Source organism: Dermacentor albipictus, chromosome 5, assembly GCF_038994185.2.
Source record: "Dermacentor albipictus isolate Rhodes 1998 colony chromosome 5, USDA_Dalb.pri_finalv2, whole genome shotgun sequence".
Lineage (NCBI taxonomy): Eukaryota > Metazoa > Arthropoda > Arachnida > Ixodida > Ixodidae > Dermacentor > Dermacentor albipictus.
The window spans coordinates 32,587,320-32,611,476 of NC_091825.1; the positions used below are offsets into that span (position 1 = coordinate 32,587,320).

A 24,157-nucleotide genomic window follows, 5' to 3' on the forward strand; every position below is an offset into this window, starting at 1 on the left:
CCATCACTGACTTTGTTGTGGCGGTAATTTTGATGCATCTTATGTTCTATGGGACATTGACAGGGAAACTTTCCAGTGTGAGAAACTTCATTAAAATGATAAATTCATTAAGCATAACTTCAACTGCAATCCTGCCAACATATCCACGGAATCATGCATACTATGCTTGTCCTGCATTTATTCTTTGCAATAAGGCGTTGGTTGAAAAGAGCAACTTCGTCTTGTCCAATTCATTTTCAATTTCTTGCTTCACAAGTGGTAAGGCGATCTCAAATATATAAAACTTGGATATATTAAATTGTTCTCTATTAGAACAGTTGCAAAATCACCATGGAAATTCCATGCAAAACTACACAAATGTTCTATGCGCATATAGAACTCTTGTTCATTGCAACATTCAATATATTGTACGCTGCAGCATGCCGTGCGCATGCAAGTACGCTTTCTCTAAACAAGACACAAGCACTCTCCCGTTGTCAAAAAATATTTAGTGTCGATGAATTTCAAACGGCACCGTTTTGTCAGATGTTGTTAAACAGGAGATTGAATGTGAAGGGTAGTACATGCCATGGAGGAAAAATTAGCAGGGTGCTGTCAGTTTTGCTTGCTGTGCACATAGAACCGTGGCTCATGTAAACTGTGGCCATTCGTTATCAGCAAGGACAGATGGCCACTCTGCTGCAAGGATGCGAGCTGCCTCCCGGTCCGATACACATCCCACCAGAAAGCGTGGATAATACTCAATCTTTTCCTTGAATTGGGCCAGGCATGGAATGCCAAACTGGAGATACCTGTGCCAACGGATTTGTCTTCTTGCAGACAAGGGCTCTCTGCAAACAGAATTTTAGGGTACCACAAGTGGCCAAAACACATTCGACACCAACCCTCACTTGGATTAATTTTTACAGTTTGAATTTAACAACCACCGCACGTGACATTCACACGTTAGCATAAAGACCCCCCATTGCGCATCGATGCGCAAGACCTAGCATTGTGCAACTCAGGGCTCTCCAAAGAATGTGTTTTGTTTGTGCTTGCACAGTTACATGCGAGTGGGTATGGATTGAAATGTTTTACAAGCTGAAGGCCACTTTCAAAACTAACAGCGCACATGTAGTGTCAGCAGTCACCAATGCAGCAGCAGGAAAGGAAGGGCCGAGAACAAAGGGACAATGAGGCATCTGAGCACTAATCGGCATGCAAGAGATGCGCAAACTTTTTATAATGGTCGAAAAGCGAGGGCGACTGGTTCCAACAGGAAGTAGGTTCCAAAACTCGGTGCAACAGTCTGCCTGGCTCATTGTTCACGTGACAATCGGCCATTTAAAAGGCTTATTTTAGGTATAGTAACGGACATGCGGCCGGGCATGTTCATGCTTGATTCACAGTACAAGTGCGCTCATAGCAGCACAGTGCATATTCAACTGGCTGGTTTACTTCCACAGTGAGCTTACTTCTATGTTCTCTTGAACGAAAACATGCAACAAGCACTTTGATGCACACAAGGCATATTGCGCTCACATGTCTGATTGAATGACATGGGCCTTTAAGGTTAGCACTCCGATCAGTATATCAAAGACCGTTCCACAGCACGAGCAACTTGAGACATTCGTGTGCAAGAAAAAAGTTAACTTTTCTGCATTCTACACTGGCTTGGAGTATGAAATTGGTAAATTCACAATTTTCATGATCTCGAGAAACTGTCCGAGACGTGCAGAGGTCTCAGGTAAGCTTCAGATAGGCATATCTTATATTTAGCCTTACCAATACATAGAGCTATCCTCTTCGAGTTAGATATATCCGAGATCGACTATATGTGGCAACATCACACAGGATGAGGTAGTCCCCAGAGTTTGAAACTGCAATGGAACATACTGATAGATGCACAGGACAGATGAATAGAGACACTGACTAGATTAGAGAGGCAGAGAGATAAGACGAATGATAGAATATGGCGAGTTGAAACCACTTATAACAACGCCTATTTTAACAATATATCAGGTCAAACAATCAGTAGCCACAGCACTGTGAACTTCTTTGCAAGTTCCATTGTAAAATAAACCACTTGATACATGCCTCGCTATTGGCTATGAGAATTAAATCAGGGTGTCTGCACTAAAAAGGAAAGGAAACACAATATTCTGGAAGAGAAAAAAACAAATGCGAGTCGTCGCAGCTGCATGTGTGCCACGTGCATTCGCTACATCACCAGCCCCTTTCCCATTTCCCTTCCACTCCTCCGAAACAAGAGTCTAGGTAACAGTGCTGACGGCCACCCTCACCGACACCTGTCGACGCTGTCGACTTGTGTATCAGAGGGGTGGAAGGAAAATGCGAGAGGTGCGAGAAACGCAGCAGCCCTGCAGCACCACGTTTCATCCTAATGCACATAGAACACGCTCAGAACTGCAGCGCATAGTCTCACTGTTGGTGACTAACATTACCATGCACGGACATACAGTCGGGCACAAACATGCAAATCTGTAGAAGTATTAACAAATCAAAGGTCTGTACGAGCTGTGCATGTACCAGGTGGAGATTCCTTCATATAAACACACGTCCTTACTCCTATTATGTGGAGGCTTTGTATTGGCATAAACACATTTTCGGATGTACTTCTTGCATATTCCTCTTGTTGAATTTATATTTCCAAGATAACAAATGATTTCTGGTGGTCCCACAAGATATGTTATGCAGTTAAACCTCTACATAACAAAGTTGGTAAAATTGGCAATTTGTTTCATTGCATCGAAAATCTCGTTTTATTCAATATCAATCTTTTATGCAAATAAGTACAGTCGCTGATGTAGTTTCTCTTAATGAAAGAAACTACAAAATAGTTCGAATTATTGGGAAATCAGAAGAAGCAAGTCTGAACTAGAAAAAAAATTACAAATTTGTTGAATTTAGGAGTTGGCAAAGAAAGATATGGTTTCATTCTGTGTCGACAACATCCTCAAATTGGCGGCACAAAGCGAAGCCAGCCACGCATTTGCGTCCACTATGCCCCCGCAGCTGATAGTGTCACAAGCAGTCAGTCGATGCTATCATGAAAGGCATCAGCAGCACGGAACGAATGCTTTGTGTGCCTCTCACTTCCATGTAGTATCTCCGAAACTCAAGATTACACAACCTTCAGTTCAGCACAAAGTGCACAGGCTGCATATGTGCTCAGCCACACGCTGACAGCCACACGCGCAGCCACAGCCACGCGAGGAAAGGAGAAACGCGAACCTGCGCACCCCCCCCCCCCCCCCCCCGCCACTCCGCTCCCCCTCTTTCTCCTTGCTTGCGCAGGAAGATGGCACTCGTCAAGCCACCATCATTCTCAGCTCACCTTCACAAGCTTTCACTTGCACCTAAATTACATTGCGCACAGGGCTTGATAGCATCTAATCACACTTGGATTTCATATGCGCGATGCACTATTTGAGAGGTGCATTTGCAAGCAGCCAGATGTAATTCAACAATTTGACTATCCGCATCTATGGAAGTTTCCATTTATTGTCTCGGTATTCCTTCGTGGCAGCAGTGAAATTTCGTTATAGTACTGAAATCGTGTATCAACACACTGTATTCAGGCTCTAATACATGTTGTTGTATAGAGAAGAAGTTATGAAGAGTTAAATACTTCGTTATAATAGAGAATTTCATTATATTGAAGTGAGAGATATTGAGGTTTAACTGCATTAAGATTTCACTGAAGATTGTTCCTTTGAACACTGCACTGCACTCAATGACCAAGCTGAATGCTGAAATTACAATAAAGTAGGTGCAGTTTTTACCTGTGCTAGATTTGCTGCTATGCACTCGTCTTCCTCTATTATGATTGTTTCACGCTAGCTACAATGTACCTGATCAGGTCGTTGAGCCAAACTTCTCTCAGTGGTGTCGTTCCTACCTGAGCTTTCCGTGCAGCCTCCATCTTGGCATCAAGCCAGTCAAAGGCGTCCAGCTGCGAAGGCACTGGCAGTGACGACAAACCCTGTGGTGCAGCAGCAGGCTTGTTACTTCCGATCATGCCGTGATTGTTAGGCGTTGAGAGCAGATCGTCAACGCTCAGCGAGGGGCAACTGCTGACACGTGACAGCGGGGCGGCACCATCAGCTGTCACGCACGAGTAGTATCGATCGGAGCTGTCCAGATTGGAGTACGTAGGTCTGGCATCAAGCGTTCCAACATTGTAGTAGGGACGCTCGGCATTGGACGATGAGACATTGTAGTAGGTCGCAATGGACTCCCCGACGCTTGGGAATGTCAGCCCACCGGCTGGTGTTGACTTGCGGACGGGTTCTGGTGCAACCTGGAGGGTCGTGTCGATTTCACTGCAAAGGTCAATGAGGACTCCTTCTTTGACAGGGCTCGGTTTGGATTCGGGCTCTGGAGTGGCTTCAGATGACCCATTAGCACCTGCAACACACCGTGAAAATAGTGCATGTGGCTGGTCAAGTTCTCTCTACTGGGGTATATACACTGTTATGGAGACACTTCCTGTACACAATTGTACACAATGTACACAATTAAAGATCAATTAATAATCCCATTCCACTGAATGGTGAGTGAACAAAAGAGTGCCAGCACATTGCCTTCATGCCAGGGCCCCATGCTTTCGCACTGTCTAGACTGATGCGTACCACCTAGCTCGCATCAACACAAGGGTTAAAGAGCATAACATATACCTGATACCTTCAGTTAAACTGCTCACTCTTAACATTCAAATCTAGCACGGAGGCTGTCCATGCACTTCAATAGCATTTAATCCAGAATAAAGTAAAAAAGTACAGATCGGCTATAGTGATGCACACAAGCAAGAGGCATGCATACATGTGCACACATTGTGATCAGCAGCATCATGACACTGCAAGACCACAGCACTGACGACACAATCCAAAGCAATCCAGTCTGAATTGTTTCTCAGTGCGGAATAGTTTGTCAGCGCAACAAGCCTTCAGGTGGAACTCGAATAACGGCTTTTGCACACAGTGACCTGACCATGGTCTGTGTGCATTGACAAGTCTGCACTCTTATCTGCATCTGTTGCTGCCCAGAAATCAGGATCCCACCATTGATACGAAGAGCTGCTGCAACACCCAATAACAAGCACCAGGTTTTCCTAGCAAGTGTTTCCAGCTCCAACAGTATCAGCAGTGTGTGTGCTACTGTTGGTCATGCTGTGAAACATAACTGCCACTCAAGGATGCACAGAGAACACCAACGAGAGCAAACAATCGCAGCACCATGGCTGGCACTGTGTTTGTGTTCCGCCTGTGTGCCTGTCTGTGTCCTGAGAGAAAAAAATTACTAAAAAATTCATATTTATTTTATTGTTTAAAATCTAGTAATTTTAATTGTGTGACAGTAAAGGAAGAACAGTGTGGATTAGATAAATGAGGTCTTCATTTGTCCTCCTTTTGATGTACACAACTTACTTTCTGTATGACATAGTAACGCATGTTGTAGAACTTCAACTGCATAAGTGGACAAACTTAAGCATTATGCTCTTTCAAACTTAAGCACTCCCGGACATGCCCTGTCCCAGTAGGTCAGATTTATTTAGTTACTATATATATAGCTTTCACTCTTTGCAGGTTGCAATTTTTTGAAAAAATCGTCCCCCAGGGTCAAATTTTTTTTATTGCAGATATTTTTAGTTACTTATCTTGAAAAAGAACAAGGAAATAATTTTTAGGTGAAACAGAGCAACAAAAACATTTTAAGTATTTATTTATTTATTTCTACTGCAACTGCCATTAAGAACTTTAGCAGGGTGGGAACTACATACGTAGATTACAATAGGTTACAACGTACAGCACATTACAAAGGAAGTACAGATTACACCAAATTAAACAAAAGCAAACAGCACCAATAAAACACACTTTAGTGTGTTTTATGTGCAGTTTTATACATATTTTTTTTATTGAATACAGAGATAAAATGGCATTATTAATTTCTAACAATCAAATTCGTACATCCTATTTTTATGTTTTAAGTTGGTTTGGCCCAGCTAGGGCCTGTATCTTGAGAAGATTTCATTTCATTTTCCACTTTTATCATGTGTCACAAGGCTGGTGCGTTCCTAGCAAAGATGGCGGTGTGGTAACATCTCAGCCACGTCCGTACCAATGCCGAAAGACCCGAAAAGAAAATGAAGTGGATCATTAGATAATATGGCCCCAGGGATGCATGGCCGTTGCAAAAGCGACACATAGCATGCAAGTGCCTACAGGCAGGTTCAGTAGTGCCCACCCATCAGAAGAACAAAGGGAGTGGGAAACTTGCACTAATCACTTGTCAGATCACTGGGCAAGATTTTATCAGTTCTTGCACGTCTCGCAAAATGAGGCAGGTGCGTGGCAATATCACCAACGTTGTTACTTTGTTTACTCACGGGTGCTAGCGCATCCGTCAGTAAACAAAGTAACTGAGCACATGCGGGGAGGGGGGTCCACCCAGGTGAGCATGTCGCAATAATGCCAAGTGACAAGGAAAGAAAGAGAAATCAATTTTCCCGATGCCCATAACCCAAAATGAAACATGCGAGAATGACAATTATAACATGCACAAGCGCACCCAAAAGCATGCGGCAGTAAACTAGCCAAAGCTGAACTACTACTCCCGAACTACTGCGGTTGCAGCCACCATAAAGCTAAGTGAAAAATCGAATTTGGCTGAAGCCGAGGGGCAGTCGCACATTAAGAATTTTTTCAGAAGTCCCGAAAGGTTGCAGCACCTCCAAAGCGACACTAGTAAGGGCATATGAATAATCGAAACTTTCGAATAACGAACTGAATAATGTGCTATTCGATTTCGTCTTTAAATCAAATAGTCATTATTTGTAAATGCGAATATTTTTCTAATAGTACTTCAACATGTCAACTGCGCCCAAATAAACATAAAGTTGGAGCAAATGTATGGATAATTTCCAGCCCTGCGGGCATAGTATAGGCATAAAACATCAGAACTGACATAGCATAGCTGGCTACGTCACTTAGGTAGCCATACTTCACAGGTTGTAAAGCAATAATTCGCACTCTGAAGAGCCCTGTGTATGCGAAGAAACTACTTGTTCGCTCCTAATGTTCTATTTGTGTTTTTATCAAACAATGTTACATAATGTACTTTGTAATGACAGAAACTTACTAACTTTAAGGATATTGGGATGCGAACATTGTTTTATGAATGAAGATAACGGCACTTCATTATTAGAAAACTATTTGAAATGTATTCAATTCTCAATATGATTCACTTCTAGCACTATTTGATTCGTATTCGATTCGGTCTCAAAAATTACTTTGCGCACCCCTAGACACTAGGCAGCACTTCCTCTCAAAAAGGGAAATTTTTTCAAACATCTGATTGCCGCCATACATGCACTGCCGTGACCATATGGGATTTGTTTTTACTGCTGTACAAGTATGGTGGCAACCTCCAAAGGATTAAGAAACATTTTATTCACAGCTGTTTGGCCAAGGACTTATGCTAATTATCTTCCCTTCTTTTTTTTTTTGAGGCCGTTAATGTTGGCACACCAGGTTTATTTTTGTTTCTTTTGTTTGTTATCAAGGTGAGGTGGCATTATGGACAGTGTAAGAATTTTCGAAAACTTGTATAAGACAGTCACTCTTTTCCCCCATCTTTCAATAGGTTGACATTCAAGCACCCAGCTGCCCGACGTGGCTGCGGCAAGGAATCGGAGATGACCTTCAAATTTGAAGCCTCCTTGCACCATTTCTTACATGCATTTTTTATGTAAATCAATATTTAGGCTGCAGGAAAAAAGGCAGCTACTGTGTGAAAGGCTTCTTGCTTGTCGGGGTCGATGAACCTTTTCAAGGTCCCACATGGGGATTAATCAATTCTGAGGACAAAATTCTTGCACTACAGCTGATGCCAAGAGTGAAACAACACAGTGCCACCTACGAGACATGAGTGAGTTCATTTTCCCTGTACATTTGCAGTGCTAATGTAGAGGGTACTTGATGGCTGCAAAACTTGTGAGCTAAAGTATTCGCATTTTCCAGCGCCTATAGGTGGCGCGGAGAACGTTTCAATATGGCGCGGATAGAGGTGACGGAGGCGATACGAAAGCGTGCGCATCTCCAGAAGCAGGCGGCTTACGGGTTTCAGGTATCTCTAAGCGCGATCCTTGACGTTGCTAAAGGAACGCAGAGATAAGCTGTAGAGGGAGAGGCTACGTTTAATGCTGGCTAAATACAAGAGACGACAAGCGCAGCTGTCCAGGTCGAGTCACTCTGCCTGCAGACAAGCGACGTGAGAGGCCCGCCTGCAGTCTGCCTGCAGTGTAGCCGGCGCCGTAAAGGTAACTATTTATCCTTATGTTTTGTAATTTATACACGATGTACAAGAATTGACACCAAGCAGTTAATCGGTAGTGCTCGGATGTAAACAAAGCGCAGTACCCCCATGCCGCTGCATAAGGTAAACGTGTGCATTCGCGATGAGGTAAATGGCTCCATGCACCGGCTTAGATGCGGAATGTTTGTTAATAAGATGCCAGACAACATGCAAACATTTCAGTAGTGCCGATTTACAATATATGAGCAAGACGATGAGGTGTGCCAGCGCGCCCCGTTTCCAGCACGATTGGCGTTTTCGCATGCTATAGGGAAGCTCGCATGCGCATTCTTCATCAATTACCGCTTCAGGTACGTAATCCTGGTCCTTGTCTCTTGCAACATTGTTATAGAAGAGATGCCTTAAGAACAAACAAAGATACAAAATCAGAAACGCGTGCACTCGACCTCCGATCAGTACACACCTTTCACTATGGCCAAAAATACCAGTGAGCGCCTTGTGCATAGATCACCTGTTTCATTCTCACACAAAACGACTAAGTTCAGTTGCGGAATGCGTCCTCTAGTTTGCAATGCTCGCGACGCAGCGTCAGGCACCGTCGCAGAGAAAACTTAACGGTGACACTAGCATACTTAAATTTACTTTGGGAATCTAGAGGGAGTTGTTCGGCCAACCCTAGGTCTCACTCTTGCTTTGTGGGACCGCCGTGGGATCTTGTGCGAAGGCATGGTGTTTCTCTTCAGCCGCTGTCGTAAGGGCTCGCCACAAAAATAAAATGAAATTGTTGAGCAACAATCAATTACACTCACCAAGGTGGCCCCGAAAGTCTTTGTTGAAATGCTCGCTACATACGACCATTCCTTTGCTCCCTTGCTTCCCGATGCGGAGCTTGATCGCCCACAATTTCCTCCGTACTTTTTTTTTTTTTGGAAAGTGGTGCAGGCTTACTTTTCCCAATATTGCATGATTTGTGCATTGCGACACACTGCACAAGCGGTTGCTCTTCGCTTGTCGACAGTTTTTTTTTTCCATATCGAAGAGTACCAAAATGCCAACACAGCTGCAGAAACCGCGTGAGCGGGAAATCCATCACCCCCTCCCAGGTTCCGAAAATATCCGCGCGGCGGCGCTAGCGTATCCGGAAAGCGCGCATAAGGTACCTGGCCTCGTCCTTGAGGAATTGCTGTTGGCATTCACGTTGTTGGTGATTTTGGCATTGTTTTTCACCAAACGCCTCATTCTCAACGCTTCCTCTATTGGGGCATGTGCCATGTTCGAGGCTTATCCTGTGCTATTTCACATGGGATCATCTTGTATGCACATGCGGGAGAGCCTTCAGGTACAAGCACTGCGGATATGCCTTGGCTTGCCACGCTGCGCATCAACTAAAGGCACAATAGCGGAAGCACGGGCTTGTCCAATCGACATATACAGGCCTTGTGAACCTGTGCAAACCTATCTTCACCTGCTGACCAGACACTCACACAATTCTCTGTCAACACTTCCAAGAACCAACCTTGACTGTGCTTTTTCTAAAGCAATTGCATGTCCCACAGGCATTATACCTGCAAGGTTCGAGGCCACCAACTTCCCAGAGACACCTCCATGGACATTGCAGAGACCACTAGTGAGGCTTCAGATACCCGGAATTATGAAGAAATCCCACGTTTCCTCCATTGGCTTGAAACAGCTCATCTTGTCCCATATATCTACACTATACAGTGGAACTGTACAATTATATACCGATGGTTCAGTCACACCATTTGCCACAATGGCAGCATTTGCAATCCCACAACTTGGCATTACTCGTTGATTTCAATTAGACAACAAATCAACATCTACGGCTGCGTAACTTGCGGGAATACGGGCGGCTATACATTTTATAAGAACGTAGACACCTAATAAATGGACGGTGTTATGCAATGCCAAATCAGCACTACAGGCACTAAAATGCTTTTTAAAGAAAGGACCGTATTATCTACTCGTGCTGGAAATCGCGGAACTTCATCACAGTGATGAATTAGGTGGCCACATGATCACTTTTCAATGGGTGCCTAGTCATTGTGGTGTGATTGGCAATGAACTCACTGACAGTGAGGCAAGATCGGCCTTCTCTTTCTCTGATGAAGTACGGATTGCCTACTTGCGACCTGACACCTACTCTATGATCAAGGCACTCATGCAGGATCTTACAAAGGCATACAGAGCGCACAATGACATCCACAGATATCTATATATGATCGACCCAGACAGTAAATTTTGTTTACCCCCGAATGTTACGCAGAGCAAAACGTCACTGCTATGCAGGATTTGGCTGAGCATAGCGTTCACCTGTCACTACATGCACCTCATCAGCCAGCCGAACAGCCCTGATTGTGAACACTGCCAGACGCCTGAAACCCTGGAACACATACTACAGCACATATATGGAGCGAAGGACGTTGAAAAATTCCCTAGCCAGCGTTGGCAGGCAACCACTGTTGGAGAACACGCTATCCTTGGCCCATGGCCTGACACTGCAACTTCAATGCAGGCAACTAAAGCGCTGTTGAAGTTTCTGCACGACACCAAGCTAGACAAGCGGCTCTAGCAGGGCAACTGTCTCATATACATAAGCACTCACAACTTCTCTTATCATCATCATCCATCCCAATACTTTCACTCCCCTTTCCTCTTCCCAAGTGCAGAGTAGCAGACTAGAACGCACTAGCTCAGGTCGACCTCTCCGTCTTTCCTGTCAACGAATTCTATCTATCTATTGAGGCTTATAATCATCATTGTCATGTACACCTTTTTTGGGTGGAGGCCGCGGCGTCACCAGTACTGAAGTCACGGCTCAGAGGCAACTCCAAACCAACACCTATCCTCTCCTCATGCTCCTGCACGCGATGTACCCCACCCCTCATCAGCCCCTTTGTCCTTTCTGCACAGAGTGGGCTACCCTATACCCTGCCACATGGGCCTGCCGAAAAATCCCTGATAACCCCCCCAACTGAAACGCAACACATGACAAGTGGGAGATGGTGCTGACCAGCTTGGCACTGGAGGATCAGCGAAAGCTGATCGTCAGAGCTGAAAGTGCTGTGACCGCCGCTGGAGCCCTGGACTGAGAGCTCTGCCTACCATGGGGTCCACCCCCTCTTCGTGCCCCATCAAAATAAGGTCTCTCTCTCTCTCTCTCTCTCTCTCTCTCTCTCTCTCTCTCTCTCCATTTCTGTTGCGCCGCCGACAATGCTTTCAGCAGCACAACAGCGAATAATTGCGCGCATACGCACCACTCTCTTGTCAAAAACATTTTCTGTGCAATGCACACAATGTTCACTGCAGTATTGCTGGTTTGGGCCTCCGAAATGCATGCGCCACTGCTCTCAGAGTCTGTGCAGAGCAAAAAGCCTTGAGCTACATGTCCACCACTGTTGTTGCACAGTGGCTCAGTGCTTAGCGCATTGGACTCCCAATATGCACACTGCTTCGCTGACGTGGTTTCAAATCCCAAAGGAGGCAGCTGCACAGAAATTTTCTTTTTCTTCGCACTATGAGAATGGCGAAGCTGGAAATGACAAAGGTGGCCCAATGACAGAAATTGCCATTGTGTGTAGCCAATGACAACAGCAGCGGTCGTCAGCGTAACAGAACGGATGGACGGGACGCACAAGGCAAACCCAATTTCAAGCACTCGACTGCTGTCCCAGTAAAACAGCAAGAAGACAGGACACAGGCAAGAAATCGACACAGCGACATGCTTTCTTTGCATTGCCCTCTGCACCGCACCTTGACACTTTTTCACAGTGAGCTGTGTACCAACCAGCTCAAGTGCACAAAAGCCGTCTGCACAGTGTACACGTTTCTGTACACTAAGTGATTTCGACAGTTCTGTCCAGTGGTGGCAAGGAATGACTGTTGGGTAAGTTGAACACACTGCATACTCAGTGTAACTCTACAGGGTGATCATTTTTAAGTTCTATGGGCTTTTTAAAAATGCCCTCTGGGGCACGATAACACAATTCTAGTCCTCGAGCTTGATTATTCTAAGAGGCGGACGTTACTAGCACCTTATTATTCTAAGAGGCAGACGTTACTAGCACAAGAAATCGAAACACATATTCAACTAATCAACAAAAATCCACTAATTATCTTTTGTATTAATTACTTTACGGCACATATTGCAATTTATGAATTGTAGCCAGTGAATTTGCAAGGCGTATCTACTTGGAATGAGTTTCCAAAATGACACCAGTTTGGAGATATGTGCCATCAAATTTTCCATAACATTTCAGTTATTCCACTTATTTTCTTAACAAAACAATGTTTTATACATTGAAGCATAAAAGTAACAGGAATGCCCCCGTATTTCCTTTCACGCTGGGAAATATCTCAAAAATTGGTGTCGTCCTGGAAATTAATTTCAAGTGGATGCGTCTTGCAACCTAACTGGCTACAATTTGTCAATTCCGATATGTGCCTTAACATAATTAATTAAGAAGTTAACTAGCTATTTTTATATTAGCTGAATGTGTGTTTCAATTTTTTAAGCTAGTAATGTCCGCCTCTTCGAACAATTCAGCTCAATGACAATATTTATGCTACCTGCCACCGGATATTTTGAAAACTTCTGTAAAACTTAAAAATGGTCACCCTGTGTATCACTTCCACGTGCTGAATACTGCTACACATGACCGCTGTGCTCAAAACACTACCACATTTGACGAGATGTCCAAAGTGCCATTTTTTATCATTAATGATAACGTAATCATTAGTTTATTTCCTCATATCTGCAGCCAATAAATTAACTTGTGCCTGTGCTCTGACTTGGTGATTCAACTGTTTTTATGGAAAAATGAAAAATGCCTGACTGCACATTAAATCAATATTAAATTAGTTCAGTATAATTATCAGGATTCGCAACAAAGTGAGCAAATCATCAACCTATCATCTTGATCATCTTTCAGAAGAGTCTGCAGTGCCTTGGCATAAAATTATGCAACTTTCACACATTTATCGACAGTCCTTCGTAACAGGCGACTGAGAGGAAAGAAACTAGGCCAGAAATTAGCACCGCAACTTGCTATGTATGCTATCGCATACAGTCAAACCCGCTTATAGTTACACCAGTATTAACAACATATTGGATATAGTAACAGTCTATACAACGTTAACTTTTGTGTCTGTTCTGTGGTAAAGTAAATCGCTCATTAAAATGCTCCCATTCCACATTATCAGTGATAACCATTACAACTGGACACTTGGTGCATGTGCCAAAAGGAAATAACATGCAAAATCCACAAAACCAATAAAACGAAAGTCGGGCACATTGTGTGGCACGCCTTAATCACATCGCATCGCTAACTTGTCGAAGTTCATTGAGGACTGAAGCAAAGATGACCCTTTGTCTTCATTATTGTTCACAGTTTATGTTAAGAGCGCAGAACGATAACACAAAAGTAATGAACTAGGTTTTGATCTATCTTACATTTGTAATGCACAAAAACTGCAACAGAAAATCACTGGGCAGACAATATTGTGCTGCTACCAGAGAATGCAAGGTATTTGCAGAGACTTACGAATGTAAGTGGCAATGCAATGAGTAATCTAGGCCATAAGTTTCACACAGACTAATTGGGAATTATAGATGTTGAATGAAGAGCCAAGTAGATATGTGGTATCAATTCAACAGGAATGTATACCCTAGTCAAGCAATATAAGTACCTGGGAGTACACATAAATGAAGGAAAGACCTGCTCAAGTGTCCATTAAGATAATCTAAAAATTAAAGGGAAGCGGAATACAGCAATAATGAAATACAGAATATTTTGTGGCTACAATATATAAGAAGTGACGCGAGGAATTTGGAAAAGTGTAATGGTGCCGATGCTAACGTTCACAAATTCTATTCTGCGCTTAAAATCGGTTATCTTGGCGGGGCTGGTAGTTAATGAGAGATCGGTGGGCCAGTTGGGCTTGGGTAGCCCACTGCAAAACCACAAATTAGGCAGTGCAGGGTGGTATTGGTTGGGCCTCGTTTGAAGTGAGAGAAGTGCAGAGCAAAATCAATTTTGAAGAAAGACTCGGGAACATGGACAAAAATAAATAGCCGGCTAAAGCGCACCGATATCCGTACCTCAAAAACATGGACACGGAGTGGAGGAAAAGAACAAGAAAGTTGGAAACCAAGCACAGGGTAATTGAGAGTGTAAATAGACAACCAGGAGTCATAAAAAAGAAAGTGAAAGAAACAGAAACATTAAACTGGATGCAAAGAACGGCAACAGAAAAGACTATGGAGATTTACAAAATACGGCAGGAAATAAAGTGGGAGGGAAAATTGATACAATAATGCATGGGGCAGTGACTTGCCACTGGAGGCCCGAGATGGCTGCCTGAGGATAAAAATATACCGGAGCAAACACGCACCGCAGGATGAGGCATTTGCGGAGAGCGAAAAATGACCAGAAACAACTCAGCACATCGTAATGGAATGACAAGATATTCACCAAGCGAGACCCGTAGGAAGTGACCCCCTTCGAGAAGCACTGAGGTGCAAAGACGATGGAAGGATTAACTGCCCAGCAGTCAAGATAAGAAACAATTAGTGTATTGGTGGGGGAAATGCACGTAAGAGATTGATAGAACCAAAGTCACTGCAAGCGTAGGTAATGGTACAATATAGTGTTAGAGGTTTTAAATTTGAAAATTAACATCGAGATCAGATAGACAAAAGGCTAGATGGCAATAGACGTAGAAAAACCTGATTAAATCAAACATAGGCAACAATTTGTTGCCGCACCGTTTCAAAGCCTATACCCACAAACATTATCATCATCATCATCGCCGGTCACACGTGCCCCTCTCAACAAAGTCGGAGGGTTCGAAGAAAGATGGGAGAGGGGCAATGAAGGCATGACATGTGAGGTGCATGGCATAAAGGCAGATGTGGCAAAGTGGGTTTCTTCCTTTCCCTGGATTTCACATTCTTTTTCTTTTCAGTGCGAACACGAAGGAGCCGGATTTGATTGTTATAGCCAAATGTATGGCAACACTGAAGTAAACAGTTTCTTTTACCACAAAACACACACAGAAGTTCACAGTGCAGCAGCTTCTCATTCTTACATCCGAGTATTGTTAAAATCTGTAATGCTATGAGTGACTTCAACTGTACCATATTTAGTCTAATTAAAAAAATATCTGAATGTCTGTCCCATCTACTTTTTTGTACAACCCAGTAGTAATAATTATAAGTTATAACAATGGCAATTTTCTTGCCACTTGAATATTGTTATAGGTGGGTTCGACTGTAGTTAGATAGCGATGACCGTGACCTCTCGACAGCTGTACACATGTGCGTCACAGGTGACCATGCACACTCTCATTTAGCAGATGTTTCTCGACGTTGTATCTCTTTCGCCATTTCGTACACACTGCGACACAACTGTGTATGCTCAGCAAACCTGAAGTTTTCAGTTGGACTTCACCCCTGAAGTGGGTGAAGTCCATCTATAACGCCATAAAGAAATGCGTGACCAGGGATAGAATTTCTGTCTTCCAGCACTGCAGCCCAGAACTATCACCATCGCACACATGCTTCTGTCACACGAAAATTGATCTCTGAAACCTGTGGGGTGTGCGTCACATGGTAGTTTTTCGCATTCTTCCCTCTCAACCGCAAGCACCTTGAGATGCTGCGTTAGACTGCACTGCCTTCACAATCGGCCCGTAATTTTCATCAGGCCTGCAAAGTGTGCAAACTCTACTTATAACACCATCGCATTACCACTAGCACATAGAATGCTTCCAAAGAACTAAGGCTCACCCAATGCCAGCAGACGAACGGGAGACGCCGCCACCCGGTCATCATTCAGTCTTCCCAGCTCGCTGGGATCGGTCCGCTCGTCGACGAAACGGTTGTAGCTGTACTGGCGCATCTGCGTCGTCCTCTTGGTGATGGGGTTGTTCTGCGAGGAGCGGCGCGCCAGCTCTTGCAGTCGTGTGGCCAGTGGAGGAGGTGGTTCGTCGTCCTCGGGAGGAAGGCCCAACAGGTCCGGAGGCTCCATGGGGTTGCGCAGATACAGTTCGTCAATGGAACCCGGGTCACCCCAGGTGCGGCCGCTCACGTCCATGTGGCCCGTATGAATGAAGCTGCGCCAGACAACGTTCTGTTTAAATATCCAGATGCCAGTAACTCTTTCGTTCCTTATATATGCATTATTGCATATATTATATGCATTAAGCTTTGCGCAGTCTCATTTGGTATCAGTTGGAGTAAACATCTGCTAACACGCACAAGTAATCAACTTTCGCGAAGAAAACGTTCTTTAGTGACAATTTTTGTCCATATCGCCTGCACTTGTCGAGGCAGCGATTCTTGGTTGCAGAAAAGAGGAGAGACACAATTTCTCGCCTTCTTTAACCTGTACAGCCTTTTGCTTTTTACTGCTGGTTTTGCGGGGGGACGTGGCTTTGAAAATCAACCTTCTCATTTCTTCATGGATTTTGATGAAAATTGGCACAAATGTTTAGAATGTCTCCCTCATGCTTCCATAAAAGTTTCAGAGCAATATCTTGAGAACATTTTATTGAACTTTATTGAACAGAATTCTTCTCCCTCTAACTTTCTGGAGAGCCTGAGGAACTTAAAAAACCGTAATAGAAGGCTTGTTAAGTATTGACTGTATAGCTAAATACGTGCTGAAGGTCGTGACATTCTTGCTTTTTCTTTTTTTGCTTTTTCTTTTTTTCACAACACAAATTTTTTGGAGTGTCACTTTTTATGTAACCTTCGCATCAAGTACACTTTTGGGGTAGACGAATAGCCACATCATAAACTTACAAAGAGTAAAAGAGTAAAAATATGCTAAACGGTAACAAAAAAATCAGCTCCAGAAACTGAGCAGAAAGGTAGAAAAACAGTTTTGAGAAAACGACTCTCAAAAGTTTCACCTTCTCTTCAGTTCTCCAAAAGGCACCAAACTTGTAGTCTTTTGGGGTGTTTTGTGATGTGGGGCTTCTTGTACATGTGGCCTCTGGTCTGGTGTGCTTCCCCCCCCACCCCCTTTTCTTTTTATATGGCATTCTTTGCTTCTGCTGCTCTATAAAGAGCATGGTGCCTGGGTTTCAAACCAAGTGAGGTGCAGTACTCTGTGTGAGCATGAATATAGTTCCAGTGTTGTACCTGCAGGCTGCCTGATTGATAGCAGTCTTCAGTACAATCAGTGAGGCCTTCTTTTTTCTTTTGGTAGAATTGACCATGTTCCTGAATGAAAGCTCTGAGTGTCAGCAGCCTTTCAAGTTATCTTTACTTGACAATGGCTGTACAACTTAGGATCAGAGAGCTAGTGATAGATATGAGGCTGCTAGGTGCTTTCCAGAATTGTACTTTTGTATGATGCCTCGATCACTTCTGCAGCCAGGTGTCTCTGCCGGACCAAGGGGCCTAGTGAACAGAGCTCATGATGAGGTTCTCTTTATGAAGGGGTGATATGATAGATATTGTTACGAGCTATCGTGACAGCATGATAATAGAGTGAACGCGCAATATGCCTGGTTGCGGGTCCGAGGTGCTGATGTGCGACATGACTAGCCGCAGATACAAGGACCTGATGCTTGATGTGCTTAGTCGCGCAGTTGGAGGTGCTGGCGTGCGAAGTACCCACCGGTGGAGTCCGAGGTGCAGACTCGCGAAATTCCTAGCCGCGGGCCCGAGAAGTCGACCTTCGATGCGCTTATTCACACAGTCCGAGGTGCCGACACGCGATTTCCTAGCTGCAGGCTTGAGGAGTCGACGCTCGATGTACTTAGTCACGCAGTCGGAGACTCTTGATCAATGCTTAGCCGTGGGTCCAAGGATGGCGTGCGCGATGTACTTGGTCACAAATTCCGAAATACCGAGCGCAGAAAGGCTTAGCCGCACTTCCGAGGATTCCGCGCATGATTCTTGGTCACAAATTTCGCTTCACTGGTGTTCGGAATGCTTAGCTGCGAGTCTGAGACGTCCACAAGCATAGGGATCGGCCACGCTACTGCAATGTCCGCATAGCGCCCGTTTTGACCAATCAAGGTTACAGCGAGTGGAGACGTCCAGACTCGCGAGGTGCAAACAGCCGAGCAGACGACACGAGCGCTCGACCAATGGCGAAACGTCCTGGAGTCACGTGGCGGGCGCAGCCAATCACAGACTCTGGCATGATCTTCAATAACTTGCTTTTGTGTGCTTGTTTCTGTATGGAGGAGATAGCTGAAGCAGCAAATTTGAAGATGGAGAAATGCACTTTCCAACGAGACCAAGATGGCAGCGCTCAGTCACGCCGTTACGGAGATATTGTGGCTTGAAAAACACTGTTCTTTCTTGATTTCCGCGAGATTTTTCGCCACCTTGGCTGATAAAACAAATTTCTTCGACCACTTCTACGTGGTTTACAGTGATGATATTTGGGAATCAGGCAGAAAAAGAGTTAAAGAAACTGAAAATTTGATTTTCAAAAAAATCGATTTTTTTGCCATTTTTTGTGAAGCGAAAGCGACATCTCGTTAAGGTCTTTCACCTCGTTCCTGATTTGTACATCAGCAGCAGTGTGTGACATCCAGGGTGTCGAACCAAGCCTGAACCGATAACCGAATGAAATGCTGAACTGAACCCAAACCAATATTTTCTAACGATTCCTGAAACCGAACCAAACTCGAACCAGAAATAATAATAATTGTTACCAGTTCGGAACAGTTCAAGCATATAGGGTGCAAATGCGTACACGACAGGCGAGCAATTCTTTAATTGTTTTTTCAGTCGACGCACCCCATGAGCAGTTTGTTACGACTCACAAGTTGCATTATGTGCGAGAATGGGGACAGACAATAGGTGTGTGCTGGTAACTACATGGCCACTTAGGCAAAGATGCTTGCGCTTCCCAACAACTTGGCCAAGCTAATTGCGTTCCTCTGCCAAAATGTTGTTTCAGCGCCACCACAGCTTCACCTTTCTGGTTAGCTTCCAATTCAGCCGTTAGGCCAGCTTGCTATTATCACTGGATGAACTGTAAAATGCATACACCGGGATGCACAGAGAGCAAAAAAGATGGTGTCCTTGAGAATGTAAAATAGGGAAACTCACTGGTCTATCAGCATGGCTTCCTGTAACAATAACGCTGCGGTCGCTAAAGAATGCCACCACCTTCACAGTGCACAATAACGACGACTCTAAATGGCTCAGGAAATGTGCTTTTGTTGCATGCCATGGTTCAACACACGTTTGGCGCCGCCAAGCAGAGTACAATGCTCTTCGATGTCTGCAAACCATTCCCGGGGCACAGTATGCGTGATCTGGACTTTTTGTCCGCGCTTAGTCAACACGAGACCCTACACCACGAGCAGTTGCGTGATAAAGATTGTCACAGTGTTTAGCACAAGCTGTCCTTGTTCGTGGTTTAGAAGCATTAATGTCCTCAACTGTTCTTATTTTTTTTAAATGCAGAAAAGTAAGCAAAATATCCCTTGCTGGCTACTTTCTCTGCAACAGACTAGAAGGTTGGAGTTGTAATTTATGTCACACGACGTCAACGTGCTGCTGTATCGCATGCTGCAGTTCACTCACCACCAGTCCAGAAGTAATCACTAGAAACAAAAGAAAAATTAACTGACTATGCTACTGTCAAGACATGGAAGCTAAGCCTACCCTATGCAAGCACAGCCATTCTCACCAACTCTCTCTTAGGGCTTTTCAATCCCTTATCACCTCCCTCATGCAGAGTAGCATGTAGGCGACTTTAAACACACTGGCAGAATTTTCTGCATTTCAGTAAAGAGCTTTCTCTATCGCTCTCTCTAATGAACTCTGTCTGGTATGTACATGAAAATTTATCCTTATCTGCGCAATACATTCATAAACTGTAGGTTGTACAGCAAAACGTCTTTACTCATTCTTATAAAGGTGTTTCAGATGCTTTCTGATAGCTTATCTCAAAACCTTCATCCACAATGCCTTTCCAACGCCTCTAGTAGCAGACAGAGCCAGCTTCGACGAAGTGCTAGTAGAGAGATGAAATCGTGGCATGTGCAGGAATTGGAAGACCCGGGTTTTGAGACGAGTACAACCTCGCGGCCAGCCCAGAGTTGCGGTTTATTTCAGCGCGCATCACGACCATTTCCACCTTTTCCTTCACCGAGTGGCGTAGACTTCTAGGGGCAGCAATTTCGGCACTTTCTCCAGCATGCACAGTGCAGAAAAGAGTGCCCCGCACATGTTTTACACTTTAACCCTTTGAGGATCGATTTTTTTCGCCATATGCGACCACCCAGGGTCGATTTCTTTTATTGCAGATTCCAATTCTTCTTAGGGATTTATTTCGAAAAAAATTTACCGCAATTTTTCTAGGGTGACCGTAAGGTGAGAAAAAAATATTTTGCATTGGTATATATGTACTCTTCATTCTTGAATAATAACAATAAAAACGGAGATAAACTTATAAGGGTTATAAATTTGATGCCTGTTTATACACATAGTTCAAGGCCTTAAAAATCCACACACAAGAGTATTTTGCAAGACTCAAACGTTCCTGCTCTTACACTAGTAGACTCCCTTTAAGACGAACTCCAAGGGATCATGAAAAGCATTTGTCTTATCAGAAGTTCGTCTAATCAGGAGTGCTTCTAAACATGATGTTTGAGCATGCAGTGTGTGTCCAAATACCTCGTATATGAGAACAAATGAATGAAATGGCCTTTCAGAAAAAAAATAAGTGCAATATAAGCATTTATTGCACTACTAGTGGTATACTATACATTGCCCTAGTAAGGCATCAGCCACTGTTGACTGTTACCCAGTCTGTTATTTTTTTGTGCCTGTCGAGAAAATCGCCTGGCTGCTACAAATGCAGACATCTCACTTAATTTTCTGAGATATTCCTCAGTGCCCTCGCATTGTTCGAAAAACTGCGCTAAAGTATCCAGGCAAGCGTCAGCTGCATTGCAGGTCACTTGTGCCGATTCAGGCACAACATCCATGCTGTCATCGTCAGCAGCAGTTTCTGATGGCAGGTCGAGCACCTCTTCAATTAAAGCTTCCAGTGTGTCAGCCCTACATGTTTGCACACCTTCATCAATGCTGACATACGCACTCATGTCAATGGAGACACCCTTACTGCTCAGCGTAGGAACAATGCTGCTCTCCTCCAAGTTCACAGCAGAGTCCTCACTCATAGTATCGCAGTCATTCTGCGCTGAGCGCGGGGTTGAGCTCAGCGCATCCTGCGCTGCGCGCGTGGAGGTTGGTAGCCCTGGCATGACGGCACTATCACGTGATCACCATTGGGAAACAGCATTGTCTGCTATTTCTTCTCGCTTTTTCTCTTCGCCTTTTTTTTTTCGAGTTTCGCTGGCTTACTGGCCAGGCTGCACTTTGTCTCTCTCTCTGCGTCCTGTTTCCTCCCTGCAGTCTGCAAGTTCGGAGAAAGCCAGCGCCACGCAAATCTGCTGCGGCGACAAAGAGGAGACATCATTGTGGGAGGTGCTGCGGTGGGAGGAAGGGGAGTAGCACAGCGCTGAAAATGCCTCGCATGAAGGGCTCATCGCATCGGCGCTGTGCAGGGCAGAGGGGGAGGGTCCGGCGATGGGGAGGCAAAGGAGAGAATGAACTTGAGGGCGCGGCTAATTCGTGTAGCCGGGCCGGGAGGAGACAGAGGAGTGAGTGAGGAAGGGTGAGAGAGGAGGAGTGGAGGAGCAGCGGAACCTTCGCAGAAACACCGAGGTCGTTAGGTCTCCTCGTCTCCCCGCGACGCACAGATGGTCGACGGCGCAGAAAAGCTTTCATTTTTGACTTTTTTTTTTCTTTCTTTCCCCTAAAGTGCTGCTCGGATGGTCGAGTAAAGCTGCGCGGGTAAGGCGCAGCCGGCCGTGAAAGTTCATCTTAACCAATTAGCGCATGTGCAGTGTTCATATCAAGTGGATGAAGCGGCAAGCGAGGGAACAATTGTTCCCTTGCTTGCCGCACGCTCAGCGGAACACACTCAGTAACCCAAATTGGCGAGAAGTTCGCTGAAGAGCGGCACACAGCTAGTGCATTCGTGGCACAGTTCACCAAAGCGTTGGCGTGAAAGTTGTTCTTTGAAAAGTGGCCCATACCCTATGTATTTGTGGAGCGACCAGCTCAGACATCGGGTTGCTATCCCTTAGGAACTTATGTAACGCGGGTTTGAATCCACTCAGCAGCAGTAAAGTTTAAGGAATCTTTGTCATCATCATCAATTTATTTTATGTCCACTGCAGGACATAAAATGCTGCGATCTCCAAATACCCCTGTCCTGCAACTATGTCTTTTCACCAAGCCTGAGGAGTAGTTCAGGGTCCCTTTAAATTTGATATAACAGGAACTGTCCAAAGGCAGTTCATTGTAGCGCAGCAAATTCCCAGCAACACACACCTACGGGTACATAACCAGTGACACAAGTTGGCATCAAAAAGTTTTTCGGAAGAGCAGTACCTACCCAGTCCCACATCTTACAGTGACCCATGTCAGTGTGGAAAAGGCTCGTTGAAGAGCAGAGCATACATACACATTGCCGCATACTCAGTGACCCAAGTTTGTGCGAGTGTTCGATTCGTAGCAGCGGTCTGCGACGTAGCGCGTATACCATGGCCACCGCAGGCTGTCGCCACGAGTCCACTGGCTAAGTGCACTGCGGTTCGCTGAAGACAACCATGTTTGGCGTACGTTTAGCACGTCGTAAGCATCAAAACAGGAAGTTGTGGCATCTACACTAACATTCAAAATGAAATTTGAACTGTGTGCCATGGTGACATTTAAAAGGCGAAGCGTTGTGGGCATGCTACACTCCGCCATAGCCTTCGCAGCGCAAGGCATTGAAGAAGGAACGAGAGCACAACAGAGGCCATGTTTTGTTACCAGTAACTCCACTTCTGCTGAATGCATTAAAGTACTTTTTCCCGCAAAGTATTTCTGGAATGGCCTATGTTCACTTCAAATGCCTTTCTTCAGTTCAATAAAAAGTGGTTCAGGGCCCCTCTTTCAGTGTTCAAATCAAAATACTACTTCTAACTGTTGGCAGAATCCAGCTTTCTCTCTTAAATACAATAATACAATGCTATTTCATACAATATTTCAAATACAATATTATTTCAAATAGGCTTTTCCATAAACTATCTAATTAAAACATTTCTGTGTTCCACGTGTGTATCAACAGCAAAATCAGAGTGAGCCCTTAATTAAAGCTTCTTCTCGACCTTATTAAGCAGTTAGATGATTTATTGAGCACAATTCTATTTTATCTTTTTATTTTTTACTGTCTTTTAAGCATCTGAGTGTCACATTTTTTTTTTCACCAAATGCACCCCCTCCCCCCCCCCCAGGGTTAAACTTTTTTTAATGCTGATTTAAGATATCCAACCGCCCTATTTTGAAAAACATTTGCCGCAATTTTTCTTAGAGTGACCACAATGTGACAAAAATATTTCCATGGGTAAACTTGCATTGTTTACTCATCAATACAAATGGGCTTGCAGAAATACTAATAAAGATGAAACGGAGATATATCAAAATAGGTATATTCTGATTCGAACCTTGGGCGGCAGAGTCCGCACTGGAGGAATCGCTGCTCGGCTCACTTGCAGCAGAGCAACAGGCGCACACACCTATAGCGTCATCAAACTGTGCACGAGTGCAAGCAAGGAAACTCAATGGTTATGAAACCATCAGAAAGACCAACACGTCAGAAATTTGATCTAGTCCTTATTTTGCCAACGAGGGCAAATCAGTTTTCGCTAGTCTTTAGAAAAGAAATGCAGGTATGGCATCATCTTTTGTATACAGCGGCCTCGTCTGTATATACCAGCGCCCACCTGT

General features: G+C 44.4%; 1 protein-coding gene across 8 annotated transcripts in view; it reads right to left on the reverse strand.

Moving 5' to 3' along the window:
- Window positions 1-24,157, reverse strand: part of Ack (activated Cdc42 kinase) — a 121,112-nt gene that overhangs the window by 80,707 nt on the left and 16,248 nt on the right. For 5 of the 8 annotated variants that reach the window (XR_010566194.1, XM_070538345.1, XM_065439813.1 and 2 more), the window contains exons 4-5: window positions 16,124-16,449; window positions 3,902-4,410 (exon numbers count right to left, since the gene is read on the reverse strand). Coding sequence is in view for 5 of the 8 variants with exons in the window: in XM_070538345.1 (XP_070394446.1) it covers window positions 3,902-4,410; window positions 16,124-16,449 (835 nt within the window). In the remaining 3 variants the exon portion in view is untranslated. Of the gene's footprint in view, window positions 1-3,854; window positions 4,411-16,123; window positions 16,450-24,157 lie in introns of all 8 variants that reach the window. The other 3 variants (XR_010566195.1, XR_010566196.1, XM_065439816.1) reach the window with 1 other exon arrangement.